At 37.8% G+C, this 15,352-nt stretch overlaps 8 protein-coding genes across 8 annotated transcripts; 5 read left to right on the top strand and 3 right to left on the bottom strand.

Moving 5' to 3' along the window:
• Positions 1-1,710: 1,710 nt before the first annotated feature.
• BDF20DRAFT_694886 (uncharacterized protein) lies at positions 1,711-2,379 on the top strand. Its single transcript, XM_053076055.1, has 2 exons — positions 1,711-2,142; positions 2,246-2,379. Exons 1-2 carry the CDS (start codon positions 1,884-1,886, stop codon positions 2,359-2,361), a joined length of 375 nt encoding a protein of 124 aa, XP_052933480.1. The 5' UTR covers positions 1,711-1,883; the 3' UTR covers positions 2,362-2,379.
• A 787-nt stretch (positions 2,380-3,166) lies between these two features.
• Positions 3,167-4,375, bottom strand: BDF20DRAFT_824910 (DHBP synthase RibB-like alpha/beta domain-containing protein; the record flags this gene model as incomplete). The annotated part of the gene is made up of 2 exons (XM_053077931.1): positions 3,167-3,433; positions 3,488-4,375. The coding sequence occupies 2 exons, from the start codon at positions 4,373-4,375 to the stop codon at positions 3,167-3,169; spliced, it is 1,155 nt and encodes a 384-aa protein (XP_052933481.1).
• A 951-nt stretch (positions 4,376-5,326) lies between these two features.
• On the bottom strand, positions 5,327-7,494 carry BDF20DRAFT_915493 (uncharacterized protein; the record flags this gene model as incomplete). The annotated part of the gene is made up of 3 exons (XM_053084326.1): positions 5,327-6,479; positions 6,570-6,689; positions 6,806-7,494. The coding sequence occupies 3 exons, from the start codon at positions 7,492-7,494 to the stop codon at positions 5,327-5,329; spliced, it is 1,962 nt and encodes a 653-aa protein (XP_052933482.1).
• A 1,159-nt stretch (positions 7,495-8,653) lies between these two features.
• On the top strand, positions 8,654-10,117 carry BDF20DRAFT_885975 (fatty acid desaturase-domain-containing protein). Its single transcript, XM_053081962.1, has one exon. It carries the CDS (start codon positions 8,715-8,717, stop codon positions 9,906-9,908), a length of 1,194 nt encoding a protein of 397 aa, XP_052933483.1. The 5' UTR covers positions 8,654-8,714; the 3' UTR covers positions 9,909-10,117.
• A 33-nt stretch (positions 10,118-10,150) lies between these two features.
• BDF20DRAFT_885978 (uncharacterized protein) lies at positions 10,151-11,570 on the top strand. The gene is made up of 3 exons (XM_053081963.1): positions 10,151-10,482; positions 10,560-10,616; positions 10,688-11,570. Exons 1-3 carry the CDS (start codon positions 10,456-10,458, stop codon positions 11,450-11,452), a joined length of 849 nt encoding a protein of 282 aa, XP_052933484.1. The 5' UTR covers positions 10,151-10,455; the 3' UTR covers positions 11,453-11,570.
• On the top strand, positions 11,565-13,216 carry BDF20DRAFT_885982 (uncharacterized protein). Its single transcript, XM_053081964.1, has 5 exons — positions 11,565-11,708; positions 11,786-11,820; positions 11,891-11,992; positions 12,052-12,090; positions 12,173-13,216. Exons 1-5 carry the CDS (start codon positions 11,624-11,626, stop codon positions 13,121-13,123), a joined length of 1,212 nt encoding a protein of 403 aa, XP_052933485.1. The 5' UTR covers positions 11,565-11,623; the 3' UTR covers positions 13,124-13,216.
• On the bottom strand, positions 13,202-13,895 carry BDF20DRAFT_1002960 (IGR protein motif-domain-containing protein). The gene is made up of 4 exons (XM_053074640.1): positions 13,724-13,895; positions 13,589-13,662; positions 13,442-13,515; positions 13,202-13,375 (listed from the first exon to the last, which is right to left on the bottom strand). The coding sequence occupies exons 1-4, from the start codon at positions 13,833-13,835 to the stop codon at positions 13,288-13,290; spliced, it is 348 nt and encodes a 115-aa protein (XP_052933486.1). The 5' UTR covers positions 13,836-13,895; the 3' UTR covers positions 13,202-13,287.
• A 157-nt stretch (positions 13,896-14,052) lies between these two features.
• On the top strand, positions 14,053-14,663 carry BDF20DRAFT_695051 (uncharacterized protein). Its single transcript, XM_053076056.1, has one exon. It carries the CDS (start codon positions 14,124-14,126, stop codon positions 14,553-14,555), a length of 432 nt encoding a protein of 143 aa, XP_052933487.1. The 5' UTR covers positions 14,053-14,123; the 3' UTR covers positions 14,556-14,663.
• Positions 14,664-15,352: the final 689 nt, after the last annotated feature.

Raw genomic sequence — 15,352 nt, forward strand, 5'->3', positions numbered from 1 at the left:
AAAGGTACATACAGTTCTTTATGACTTTCGAGTCGAAATGTATAAAAGTTGAAATGGATGAAGAAAAAAGAAAGGGTTGCAGAAATCAAGGATGCAGTAAGACTTTTATTTCAAAGAAAACGTTGTCTTTTTGTATTATTCCTTGTTTTTAAAAAAGGAAAAAAAAAAAAAAAAAAAAAAAAGAGAATGGCTTTTATGAATGAAAAAGAAAAGAAAAAGAAAATAACGAAAATGAATCCCAACAACCAAAACAATATAACAAAAGCTACATCACTTTTGCCGCCTTTTCTTAATTTTTTTTTCTCAAAAAAAATGCTTATTTGTTTACCTTTATTCTAAAATTCAAAAATTTGTGAAACTATGTAAATCGTATGTAGACATTTTCATTACATGTCATGAGATTTAAGCTTATTTTTCTGGCCCCTTTTTTCTTTCTGTATGCAACTGACTTTTTTAAGTTAGTCTTTTCAAACAAAACAAAGTGCTTTTTTTATCGATTGATTCTCCGTTTACCAGCAGAAAGCATGGCCAACAAGTAAACATTCTACTAACACTTGTCACTGACTTTGATTACATAAATATTAGATTTGTTTACTATTTACCTGAGTAGTGCTTGATGACTACATGTTACTATCATTCTTCTGCCGTATATAGTAGACAAATGTCCCTAAATAGAACAATAAAAAGGCACACGGTAAAAGTTTATTTTCTTTTTCTAAATTAAACGGAACCCGTGCTGCTATCAAATAAGAAAACATGATCGCACGGAAAACGGTACGAGACTAAACTATAATTTGCCATCATCTCAATTTAATTTAACTTGTAAAAAGGCTCTATTCGGACTATTAAGGCAACCACATCTAATAACAACATGCTATGCTATTGAAAGTTCTGTTTATGCACACCGAAAGTAAAGAAACAAATGTGCCTGATTGAATATTCGTGTGTTGTTTCTGCAAAAAAATTGCCTTTACTGTTCTTGTCCTATGGAGGACCAACAGAAACCTGCGAATACTATCCCGCTAAAATGTTACCGACTCACTTGGCTGTCCCTTGAAAATCCCGACTCTCTGGTTAAATGGCTGCTCTGGCTAAGGAAGTGATTGTATCTCAGAAGATGATGGTAGGAAACTGTGTGCACTTGCACAGCCATGAATACCTATGATCGACTAGCATCAGTTTCTTTCTTACTGCTGTACCTGACGACCGTTAGCGTTTAAAGTCTACTATACATACCATCTTGGATAATGAATCACTGCAGTTCAATAGATAGAACAGGTGAGTAGGATGCTTAGCTGCTTACAGCAACCTGTACATATGGCGGGAAAAGCTTTTAGTTTGAATGCACCGGAATTGCTCAGTGAACTAACTTAAGAATAAATTTTCCAATACAAAGTGCGGGAGCAAAATTCATGGTTCCGTTATTTAACGAGGAAGAGCAAAAAGTGAGTTCTTTCGTTTGTTGATACTGCTATCATACAAAATGAGACAACCACGCTTAACATTATCGCTAACAAAAACATTTATTATTGCAGACGAATGGCTTCCATTGACAGAGAAAGACATTTCGAAATAGATGCGCCTTTTTGAAGACCCTGTACCTATTTTAGTCTAAAGGTTGGTCCATGAACAGAGCATGATTCTTCAGTTTGGTACGATGTTGACTGTGTTCAACTTTATTATACAGTTTCGTAAAGTATATCACCTGAGCTTATATAACGAATCAAAAGTGAACGACTTCTTGATCTGTTAAACTGAGCCACTAGAACATTTGAAGCCTTTTCACTCCCGCGGGGGTAAACTGCCTACTTTTGCATGCTTTTACGTCAAAAATCGTAACTCTGTTTTTTCTCAATCAATCTACAAGCAAAGAGTATTAAAATATGCCTCGGTTTTCAACACTTTTTGCTGGAATAACGCTTGTTACAGTCCTTACTTATCAATCACGTATAAACTTAATCAGCAATACAGCTGATGTGCAGAAAGAAGTGGATGAGGTGAAAAACAAAGTAGATCGCATGGCGTCTACCGATGACGACACAAATCAACCGACGCGGCTTACTCTACGTCGTCCTACCACGGCTGTTGAGAATGCAATGGATGATGCAACAAAATACTACAAGAACCGTTTTGTACCTTCAGGTAAGAGTCAGGCCAGAATTTCTTTGTTGCAGGGAAGCTTATTTAACTAACATTATTTCTCTGTTTATTTCAAACATATTGCTGAACATGCCAATTTTTATAGTGAAAGAAAGTTGGAATGCACAAGTGCTCTCTGTTACTAGGGCCATGATACACTTCAATCTGCCTGCACGATGTAAGAGAATGATTGTTCAAAATATCTTTGGCACAAGCTCCTGACGATAACATCATGGCAATATTTTTGAGTTAAAATGTTATCACCTTATTTTTATTTATTTTTGTATTACAATAAGTAAAAAAAGAAAAAAAAAAAAGAAAAAATAGGTACAGACTTTTACATTTTTGATAAGAGGAGGGGCGCATGCTTCTCGATAAAAAATAATGAGTGCTTGAAGCATAGAAGTATAGATGCAAACTAACGCCTTCAATTTTTGAACGAGGCATCATGGGGAATGGAACCCTCATTTTTTCAGGGGAAAAGTGCTGATATTTGAATCCCAGTCTTCTAGAACAGTTGCAGAATATCAGAATAAAAGCTATTGCACATGGCAATTAATTGAGACAAATTTTACTTAGCTTCTACACATTTGCTGACCTCTGCTTTGACAATTTACGTATGAATAAATTACGATTACGTAATGGCTATGAAATGACGAATGGACTAACAGTAGAGTAACGCGTGATAACTATATCTAATTATTAGCTGTTTTTTCAAAGGTTGGACCAAATTTTGAAACACGTCGAACTCACTATGGCATAGAGTGGAGAGGGCGATGAAAAGAGCGAGGCGCTTGATTGAATATGTACATTTGTTTTTTTTTTTTTTATCGAACCCAAATCAACAATGGAGCCTTCTTATATAGCAAGCGTATGAGAGAAAGGAGAGGAGGGAGAGAATATGAATACAGATAAAGACTCACAATATGATGAAGTAGAAGGTCTATAAACACAAAACTAATTAATACAAGGATGATATAAGTAATATACATGAAGTCTATGTGAAATGCTGAGTTGTTATCAAGGCTTAAATCTCGACTATCTTGGACGCTGCCTTTCTTAATCTATTCATGACAGCCATGCCTTCCTTGTCTTCGGGAATCCCTTCAACAAAAATGAGATCCACTGAGCGGCCATCCAAATCGCGCAAGCCCTTAAACATACCACGAGCAACTTCTTCGGGATGACCACGACGGCCCATTTGTAGCGAGATACATTCGACATTATCATCCACCTTCGCAATACTTTCCCATACTTCACTCTCACCGTCTTTTGTAGTACGTAACATACCAATCTTCGATATGCCCACGCCTGTCTGTTTAATGATGTCTAATTGCTCTTTCCAAACATGATCAAATTTTTCATCGAATGATCGATTTGCTGTTGTGTCGTTATCTGCTTTGCGGTCGATCAAAATAACCATTGCCTCTGGTGAGTAATGTCGATATTTCATACCAGGTGTCGTGGGTGCCATCTCCAAGTCCTTATCCACAAAATGCTTTCTGTATACTTGCAAATTCTCCATGCCATCGGATTGTTTAAGTGTTTCGTAAGTCAATCCACCTGGTCGTAAAATAGCAGGTGGCGATCGTAGGCCGTCTAACACTGTGCTCTCAACGCCGACGTTACATGGACCTCCATCAATAATCATGGGTATACGCCCTTGAAGATCATGATAAACGTGGCTAGCCAATGTAGGCGACGGTTTACCGGAAGAGTTGGCTGAAGGTGCAGCTAAAGGAAATCCACAAGCTTCTATCAAACTGCGAGCGACCGGATGTGCTGGGAACCGAACAGCTACTGTAGGATGGCCACAGGTAACTGAAGAGGGAATGAGATCCGATGTAGGTACAATAATCGTAAGTGGCCCTGGCCAATGCTGACGGATAATGGGCAAGTAGACTTCAGGTACTTTTCTGTCGGGCAAAATAGACTTTAACATTTCAATGGAAGACACATGAACAATTAAAGGGTTGTCTTGAGGTCGATTTTTAGCTGCAAAAATTTTCGATACTGCTTGTTCATTGAGAGCATTAGCAGCAAGACCATACACTGTTTCTGTTGGAACACCGATGGCTTCGTTCTTTTTTAACCAATCCACCGCCTTGTTAATCGCAGCCTGATCGTTTTCGTTATTGAGCACGCACGTCGCATTTTGTTCCGGAAAGTCAGTGGTAGTTGACTTTCTAAAGCTGAAATTACTGCTATTAACCTTATAGACTTCTGTTTTAAACATAGTGGAATAGAAAGAACGTTGAAGAGTTACAGCAGTCCGCAAGGAAAACCGCATTTATTCTCAATTATTGAAACCGAACCATGACAAATCCATTAGCCCCCATTTTATTCATACACCAAATGGTGGAGCCACCTAAGCCACTTTGTGTAACCAATAGACGATTTATTTCACGCATGAAAAAAAAAAGGGCGGATCTGCAATGTAATTTTTATTCATTGCTAGAAAAATAGTTTAAAGTGCAATTGCAAATAAAAAAGATAGTAGAAATCAGTCAGGTCAATATCTGAACGATCATGTGCGAGCTTTACAAACGCTCACTCGCTTTCTTTCACAAGCTGGATCTGTAAAAAGAGGTATGAGGGAATGCCTAAGCGTAGTGAAACTACTATGAAGTTGACGAGATAAATCAGAACAAAAAAAAGGGGATATGCACCGTACAGAAAATAGGTAATTTTTATTTAAACAGTAACCATACTACATGCTTAGTTTCTTGAAGTAACTAAATAAAAGGAAAAGGTCTTTTGTTTTTGTTTTTTTTTTTTTTTTTTTTTTTTTTTATGATACGCTTTTTTAAGAGACAATATATATGTATTGATGGCATTTCGAACAAAAACAAAAAGCCACGACAATAATTGATAGGGTCAATACGTAATAGATCCTGGTTGTCTGAAGCTCTAGACAGTACATCAAATCTTTTGCTAACTTAGCTATTGCTTCTGTGGTAAACTTTTTTTTTTTTTTTTTTTTTTTTGCTATCCTACGGGAAGGGGTTGACAGTTGTATTAAATCCTTGCTATTAGAAACGTAATTTCAACAGTAAATTGAAATCCTTAAAAAAACCAAAAAGGTATTCTTATTGCTAAAACGTATATTATACTTTTATTAGATTTAAGGTCCTTATTCATGTATACAATCTAATACAAGTCAGCTAATAAACACATTATAACTGTCTCACTTGCTATCATTATCATTTCTTGAGCGTCCTTTGTCATTCTCTTTATCAAGAGAAATATCGCTTTTTCTTGAACTGCGCTGGTTTGCTTCGCGAGAATCATGTCGCCTAGTGGAGCCTTGGGTATCTTCTTTTGATCTATCTCTTCGTTTAGAGCGGTCATCATTGTCTCTAAGCCTACGTCGTTTTGACGATGGCTCCTCTTCATCAGCCTGTCTATCTCGTTTGATAGGACTTTTTGTAGCATCCTTGGATCCTCGCCTCTTTCTGTCATTTCCAACTTCATCGTCCCTGGATCTAAGTCTTGTAGTTGTGTCTTTATCGTTGTCATTTTTTGAGCGGCGCGAACTTCTGTCGTCCTCTTTAGTCTCTCTGTGGCGATGTTTCCGGCTTGAGGTATCTTCAACCTCGTCTTTTGAACGGTAACTTTTATGCGATGTATCATCCCTTCCTCTAGATCGACTCCTTTTTCTTGCTGAGTGCTTCTCATCTTCCCTCGATCTACTTCTTCTTCTCCTTCTATCAGCTGTCCTATCATAATTATCATCTCTATGTCTGTGTCTTCTAGAACGTTCAGAACGTTTCTCCTCTCTACTTTCGGCACGTCTTCGTCGTCTTCTGGTATGTCTTGAGGATTCACGATGTCTACTGCTTGACCTCTCCCTTCTTCTAGACGTCGATCTATCAGTTGAGCTACGACGTTTTCGACGGCTATCTCTTTTGTCTCTGTAAGTACCGGGAGACCGTGATCTTTGTGATAATTTTCGCCTTCTATCTCTCGACCTTGACCTTGACCTTGACCTTGACCTTGACCTTGACCTTGATCTTGATCTTGATCTTGATTTTGATTTTGATTTTGATTTTGATTTTGATTTTGATTTTGATTTTGATTTTGCTTTTGTTTTTGATATCGATTTATTGTCATCTGGCGAAGAGTCTCGGCTCTGTGTATGTGATTTTTTATCTTCCTCTATTTTTTGACTGATGGGCTCACCGTAGTCATCCACTAAATCCCATTCATCTTGTTTTTTTGGTTTTGTTTTCCGTTGAAGACTAGCCAGTAGAGCCTTTGCTTCCTCATGAGTAGGATCATATTTTAAAGCGCGTTCCAAATGCTCTTCCGCATCAGCTAGCCTTTTCTGTTGAAGGAGACTATTTTTATGTACAAAATCATAGCATTTAACAACTACGATTTCAAGCATTTGTTTGATACCAGACATTTTTAGAGATGCTTTTTCTTACCCTTCAGCAACGTGAAACCATCCGTTTGCATATTTAGGATCCATATCTAATGCTCGTTTATAAAATTCCATTGCTTCCTTAATTCTGTGTTCTTTATAACACTTGACACCTTCTGCGACACTATCAGCCGAATATTATCCATATGTGTTAATCAAACTGCCATATTTGTCATCTTTTTAAGCTCATTTTCTTGTTCTTTTCTCTCTTGACAATCGGCATATCAGTTTTATACTTACGCATCGCGAGCATAATTTCTATTTTGTATATCTCGTAATTCCATAAAATTCTCTAAAGGTTTGATATCTTCTTTCGAAATGCCACGGTCCTCTAATACAGCGTCTGTACTTTCGAGATCCAAAAACGTTTGCATTCTAGCTGCTTTAGAATTAACATTGAACAAACTAGCTAGCTTTAACCATTGGTGAGGATTCATCAACATGGCGTCGTCGTGTATATTCGCTAACCAAGAATTCTGTTGGGCTGGTGTTAAAGTGCTAAGTTTTGTGAAAATCTCTCTCTCTGTATCACCATCTGGAGCCATAGGCTGTAAATGCGAGTGTTCACTTGCTGCAGTATCGGGCAGCTTTACAGAAGTTAAACGACGGCCATTAGACGTTTCTCTGTTGGCGTCACTAGTGCTCTTAAAAAGGTTGTTTCCACGAGCAGCCAACTCTTCTTTTTCTTTCCGCGCTTTTCTGTCTGCTTTACGTCTAAGTAAATCCTGCGTAGCTTCATTACTTATCTTTTCAAATCTCGCCCTGACTGATGTCTTATGAACGAACATGTTTATTCGATCTTCAAAGGCAGTAGAGCTGTTGTCATTGTTTTTGTTGGCAATAAACGCATTGTTATGATCAGGCTGAGAGGCCTTTCTATAAAAGTAATGCCTCGAGGGAGCATTTTTCACTTCTGCTGATGCTTCCATGATTTCAACAAATATATATTTCCATCAGAAAGCCTGACAGAGAGAAAGTGAAGTAGGCTATGGTATAAGAAACAAATTGTTAAAGTGTTTAGGGGCCACTTTGTCATTATAAAAAAATCTCATTTAAAGTCCGAGTCATCTGTATCTGGAAGTTTTTCAAATGGGCAACTGTTGAAGAATACTGCTCATATTTAAGCATAACCCTCCAATGAGGGTCATTCGACTTATTGTTATAATAAGACGATAAGCCTTTTAAGTCGTTACCCAAGTGTATTTTGAAATTTGTACATGTTGCAGGCTCTGCACCACAGCCCTTATGAAAAGGATTGATAAGCTACACGAAGCTCTATTGATAGATTGCAATGAGCTTGTTTGCAATATCAAAGTGCACAATAAGTTTAACGAGTATCATTTATATTGAACTCTTTATTTGATCGTAAGTTTGGCTATCCTTCTTTGAAAACTTAAGACTAAATAAAAGCGTACGAGGAAGCATCTTTATATTGGTCAGTTTAATTGCTTGCGGTTACACAGAGCCAAAATAAAGGGGTTCAATTCTCCAAGCCTTGGCCTTATTTTTCAACGACAATGAGAATAAACTGCAGCCTATGTTGCACGACACAGATATATTTTTTTTCTTTTTTTTTTTTTTTTTTTTCTTCTTCCTATAAGAAAGATCAAATACTTTGCTTTTCTTTCATTTCTCTGTTTTACCTCTTCTACTGTTTATAGCCTCGACAGGATCGTCTTATCTATAAAGAATCTTTCACTACACACTGATAGAGGAAGATATGCCACCCAATATAACGCTCCCTGAACAACTGCTATCTTCGCCTACTGTGGATGCTCCCGCGACACGCATCATCACAGAAAATGATTTTCAACGACTCATCAAAGAAGGAAACTCTGTGTTCATTTACGAATCCAAAGTATATAAAGTTAATAATTTCATCAAGAAACATCCAGGAGGAGAAGCCGCTTTAGAAAGTGCGTTAGGGAGAGATGTTACAGACGAGATACGTACAATGCATCCACCTAGAATTTATGAAAAAGTGATTAATTTATACTATTATGGTGACTATGTACCCAATATGATACACCACCCTGACTACAACAAGCAGATAAAACGAGATGATAGTATGACACATCATGATGGCAAACAACAACAACAGCAGCAGCAACCGTTAGCTCTGAACGCAACGTGGGATGGTAACCTCGACATGAAAGCGTTTGATGATGCTATAGAAGAGCTCTATATGCATCACTCAAAAGATTTAGCTAGGGACTCTTTAGCACAACAAAATCTGAACAAAGAAAAGATACGAGAAGCTTATCGAAGACTAGAACAGAAGATACAAGCACGAGGTCTATTTAAATGCAATTATTGGAAATACGCTATAGAGTCATGTCGCTATCTATCTTTCATCTCTTTATCATTATGGTTCACGCTAGGTGGAACCACAACATGGCATTATATAACAGGTGCCTGTTTTATGGCTTTATTTTGGCATCAACTCGTCTTCACAGCTCACGATGCGGGTCATAATGGTATAACTGGCCGTTCTGAAATTGATCATATCATTGGTGTGATCATTGCCGATTTTATTGGTGGACTCAGTTTAGGTTGGTGGAAAGATAATCATAATGTGCACCACATCGTTACCAATCATCCTGAGCACGACCCCGATATTCAGCATATGCCATTTTTTGCTATTACTACAAAGTTCTTCAACAATATTTATTCCACGTATTACAAACGCGTGTTACCATTTGATACCGTCTCGAAATTTTTTCTTAGACGTCAACATCATCTCTATTATCTCATTTTAGCGTTCGGTCGTTTTAACCTACATCGTTTGTCATTCATGTATCTTTTCTCCAAAAAGAATGTCAGAACGCGAAAGTTAGAATTAACAGGCATCGCTACATTTTTCGTATGGTATAGTAGCTTACTATCTACCTTACCGACTTGGAATATCCGAATGGCTTACTTGTTTATATCGTACATGTTGACTTTTCCTCTTCATGTTCAGATTACGTTATCTCATTTCGGAATGTCTACTGAAGATAAAGGACCCAATGAGCCTTTCCCTGCAAAGATGTTACGTACGACCATGGATGTCGATTGTCCAGAATGGCTGGATTGGATACATGGCGGATTACAATATCAAGCAGTGCATCATTTGTTCCCCCGATTACCGCGCCATAATTTACGCGCCTGTGTGCCGTTAGTGAAAGAATTTTGTAACGAGGTGGGGCTTCATTACTATATGTACAATTTTACTACCGGCAATGGTGTGGTCTTGGGCGCCTTAAAATCAGTAGCAGATCAAGTAGCTTTTTTGAACAACGTAGCCAAGAATAATGCAGATATCTGGGCAGGGAAGGAAGGCAAGAAGCTCCAGTCAAGATAACAAGCCCATGATCTATAACACATTAAATGCCGCAAAATAGAGAATATTCCCCCAATCAGTGCCAAAGAAAAAGATAATTAAGCAAAATTAAATGCATGCGTCAGTTAATTATCTCTGTAAGTCTTTGCTAAAGTTTGGAGTCTATTCATGCTGCCATATTATCCATTGCTAGTATCACATTTGCGACAGAGCTTTTTGTGTTGTTTTTTTTTTTTTTTTTTTTTTTGAGATTTCAACGTTGCGGGGTTTGAGGGGGATCAAAGCGCGTTTCTAATCCACGCTCGCTTTTCATCCAGCGCGGTCACAGGTTATTGTACAAATTCAAGCTGTTTCTATTATAAAAAGGGAAAAAATTAAACTTCTCCATTATAATCTCTGCTTTATTGTCGCTTTTCGTCATTTCTCAATTACAGGCTTTGGAAAGATGAAGAACAATGAAAACGTCCAGCCTGAATCCATGAAAACAAGAGATAAAGCAGTGAGTTACTGACACTGAAATAGTAAATCAAAATACATTCTTGCAAACTGATCTTATTGTTTTTTGCCAATGCAGTCGTCACCGGCATTGCCAAAAGTAAATCAAAGCAGTAGTAGTTGACTTAACTATATTTTTGAATATATCAATAACATCGATTGTCTCATTATTTTTAGCACAGAGCGGTTTTGTCTGACAGTCGAACACTGTCGCCTGACGCAGAACAACGAATAGTAAGACTAGGCTTTTCTAGCAATTCTAGATTGGCAGATCGTGTTTGACAACTTTTTCATTTTTTTTACAGGCTGCCACAGAGGATACCAAGACCAAATTAAAGGACTCGAAGGAGGCAACTGAAGAGTCAAAGTCAGGAACAATGGAACAACAGTCAGAATATGAGCCTACAAGGAACGAAGATCTCGCATACAAAAATAAGCATTTGGTCTTTGAAAACACAGTAGAAGTAGCCAGAAGATCACCTGTTCATTTACCAGAAAGCTTTCTTTTCAATGAGCCACTTACTGATGAAAGTAGTAGCTTTGAGTTCCTTTCATACCATAAAGATTCCCCAACCAGATCACCTCTCGGATCACCCATTGTTGCAGAAAAGAAGACACAACGACCATCCGATTCAGCAACAGCTTCACCCTTGCCATCCCAATTGCGAGATGTCACAAATATAGAAGAAGACGCTGAAGAAGAATTAGATAGGGCCGAAATCGAACGAGTACAGAAAGAAATGGACCATAAATCATTAACGATAGACGAGAAAGAAGCGCAACTTCGACGAGTACGCCAGGAGCTGCATCAAAAAGAAGATGAACTAAGCCATCTAAATGAACGTCTATCAGAAGTCGAAGCATTGGAAACAAAAATTGCAGATTTGGAAGATAAGACAAAGGAATACAAGGAACAATTTCAAGAGTTGGTCGAAATACTAGGCCAATCGACTATTGCAAAGAAACTTGACAGTAAAGAAGCTACTATTAATGAATTGCTGAATCATCTATCCGAAATCCAATACAAGATCCATGAACTGAAAGAACGTCGTCGTCGTCAAGAAGAATAGTAATAAAGTCACTTCTTCACTATTAGTAGCTTTGCATAATACATACACAAACAAACATTATTCACCGTCACGTACCTCATTTAAATATTATTATGCTTCATCATGAAATAAAAAAAAAAAAAAAATGCATTTTGTAAATCTCTTTTCAATTTGTTATTCTTTCATTTTGATATGGGTAAACGTAAAGAAGATACCTTCCATTTATTCGAGAGTTATTTGGCTTCTGGATTTGCCAATCAAAACTCCATAGCAAACGGTAACACTATAGTATTAGACTTCAATTAGGCTCGGACATTTGTATTAAGCTCCTCAACTTCGTACTATTATCGACAGTTCCCAGCCAATTTGTTCCGTTACCGGATTCAATGGTGAGTTTCTAATACTTATATTGTTTTCAAATGTGTGAACCGAACTGCTTATTCATCTTGCTTTTGCTAGAGAACTTCTACGCTCTTAGAGCAGATCGGTCAAGAACGACGATGGACAGAAGAACAGATGAATCTTGACATTGCCATTCTGGAGGAAAATCGGTTATATTACGTAAGTCGCAGTATTTGATTAAGTGGATTGGAATGGTTGTAATCAATGTTATATGATAGGTGAGCGACTTACGTGAACTGTCGAAAAGCAGTTGGAAGGTAAAAAGCAAACGCATTCCCCCACATTAGATCACAAAATTACGTAATAAATTTATGCTCATGTTTCATCGTTCAATTGAAGGTTATCACACTACTACCAATTGTTAAAGATTTGTTGCGAAAAGCTATTCGGACGCAAGATCAGCCGCAACCGGCTCGTAATCCACCCCCTATCGAGAATAGTACTACCATCAGCAGCAGCGTTTTAGGTAATGATCGAATGTTAACCACTACAGCAACTGCAGATGATCCCTATTCCAAATTAGACAAGAAGAGTCGAAAGCAGCTTAAAAAAGAAATAAAGAAGGAGAAGAAACGAATGAAAGAGAAAAAGTACAAGTCAAGATCAAGCGAGCCGCTCATTAATCAAGATTCTGAAACGGTGAGAAATACAATTCAAAATCTTACTATTGAGCATATAATAACGGGTAATAACAGTGATCCAACGACACCATCCGCTTTCTCAACGAAAAAGAGGGTTTCATTTTCGAACGAACTACCCATCACAGGGACAGAGCAAGATCATATGAGCGTTAGTAGTACTAGTAGTAGCAGTAGTAGTAGTAGTAGCAGCAGCAGCAGCAGCAGCCATTGTGAAGATAGTGAAACAAAGAATGCTAAGGGTGCTATTGCTTATGACGATGAACCAATGGCACCTACTGCAACCACGGATAACAGTAAGCACAGAATAATGACAGCGTCAACTACAATCACATCTAATGCTGTTCCTTCGAATGACGCAACAGAAAGCATGGTGGTCGATGCAAACAGTAGCAATCATCAGATGCCTAGAAAATTCGTAGGTCGACCTATCAAAGCAATAAACGGTAATCGTGTAAGAGTCAGGGCAGATAATGGCGAAATATTCGAAGCAGATCGATGGTGTCCACATAAACATGTCGATTTAGCAACTTGGGGACAAGTAGTCGGTCGCAAGTTAATTTGTACAAAACACAACTGGCAATTTTATTTAGATGGCTTTCCCTTGACCAAAGGAAAAACCATCAATCCTTGTAAAGTGAATGACTGGTGAAGCAATGTTACTGTTCTGCCTTTGCTATATTCGGCTATGATTCCTAGTTTGCTTCTTCTTTTTTTTTTTTTTTTTTTTGGTCTTCTTTTATTTCATTAGCAATAAATATACAATGAATAGGTATATACACAGCTGCATGCTAAGATAAATGTAGCAGTTATGACTTATTTCTTCTTAGACTTGGGCTTGGGAAGAGGTACCTCATAAGGTTGAATTCCTTGTCGATATTTTTCTACCCAATTTAGGATATACCTATTGTTGACGCATGCTTAATCCAAATTGAAATTTTCAAGGCATCTACAACTGAAGTTCACTTACTTTCTAGACTTTGTGTCAATACCCAAGTCATGTTTCATAACGCCACTACTTGTCGTGAATAATTTATCCCAAGTCTGAAAGCAATTGAATAACAAAGTCAGTACACATTAGCAACTGAATTGCGAAAGCTTGTTCCAATGTCTTTACCTCGAATTTCTCTGCATATTGTTCTGTGTTCCGTCCAATTGCTTTTAGGAAAGCATTGACGTCCTGAACGTTGCCTGGGCCAACACAGCATGTCAGTCACTGATCTATTTGCAAAGTCTCGTTTTGACAGTTTACCTCGGGCGGTTGGTACCGTTCTATTCAAGGCAACATCGCGCAAACCTCGTACGCTATTTTTTAAAATGTGTGTGCTTTTAAAAACGTTGGCGGTTGTTGCAATGACAAACATGGCAATAGGTTAATGTAAATGTGGGGGAGCAGCCACTTGAGGATTGTCTGCCCTGGCATAATATTGCCATTTCTGTGATCGTTGTCCCATCTGGATTTCGGCCAATGACAGCTGAGACGATCTGAACTTTTTTAAAATTGAATGTCCGCCAACCCTATTGTCAATCAACAATGAAAGGAAATTCATGCTGTTTGTATTTTTGAAATGCGTTTTTCTTCTTCTGTTACAGTATGAGTCATTATAGTAAAAATAGTCTGGATCACTTTGACTTAAGCTACTGTAGATAATATGTACAATAATAATAATGTATCAGAAAAGAAACAAGCTCCATCTTATGCTTTTGTAGCACCGAATGGCGGCCCAACACCAATGCAAAGAGAGCGTGAACAAGTACAACAACAAATAAACAATAATCCCAACGGTTATCCGGGTGTAATAGGTGGCACGCCTGCTGCCTCTAAAGGCGTGCAAGGTTATGATGCACAAGGCAATCCCATTATTCCGCCTTTTATCGCTCAAAGACATCAAATTGAGCAAAGCCTAGGACCTACTTGTCCAAAGGGAGGAGGATATCACGATTTAAGAATGCATTTAACCGGAACATCATTGTTATTTGCAGTTTTGATAGTGCCGTACTGCTGCGGTTATCGAGGCAGAAGAGTATGTGTCTGTACTAAATGCAGTCAAAAGTTCCCTAACATCGTATTACCATCAGCATAAGTAATGGAGAAAGGAGAATACAAACTTACAATGTTACAATGCAGCTTATATGCCTGAAAAGGTCATCTTTGTTTATTACTTTTGACAAACTATTTTCCCCAGTGATAGAAAACTTCAATTGCTAGCAATAAAAGAAAGCAGTTATTGACGTATCGAAAACCTTTGCTCTTGCTTGGTTTTGAAGGAGTCGATGCCAGAATAGTTAAACGCTTATTGTTATAATTGTTCATCGTTATTGTTATCCATGGTGATGACGACTGCTGTTAAATTCACCAACTCCACGTCATTATCATCATCCACTTTCTTTTTAAGTGATGAAAATTGCAAAATCTTTTCTCCACTACTTTCGCCCCAATGATCCACCATGTTGCCTTTTTGGATAACTCTTCCACTTTCTGAGCAAACTGAGATCCTATCCATATTTCCATTGTTACTTTGAAAGATAAAGGAATGTGACTATAATAAAGCGTTCAGTGCTGATAGTAGGTATAAGGGCCAACAAGATATCTTGCCTATTTCTCTTGCTTGGAAAAAGACAGTTTTAAGAGGCATGCAAAGTTGTATTGTCGCATCAGGAAAAACGCAACGCTGCCACCGATAAAGGCAACTAAGGCAGCAAGTAAAATGCCACCAGAACACCTATGGATACACTCTATAAGTGTCGTGACAAAAGTGAACCCAAACATAGGTGATATGATGTTATCAAAACAGAGACTGATGGTAACAATTAGCTAAAGGGCTTCGTGCACAAGTTAAGCTACATTCTGAATGACATATATATATATATATATATATAT

The sequence above is a fragment of the Mycotypha africana genome (assembly GCF_025528875.1).
Source record: "Mycotypha africana strain NRRL 2978 chromosome Unknown BDF20scaffold_9, whole genome shotgun sequence".
NCBI lineage: Eukaryota > Fungi > Mucoromycota > Mucoromycetes > Mucorales > Mycotyphaceae > Mycotypha > Mycotypha africana.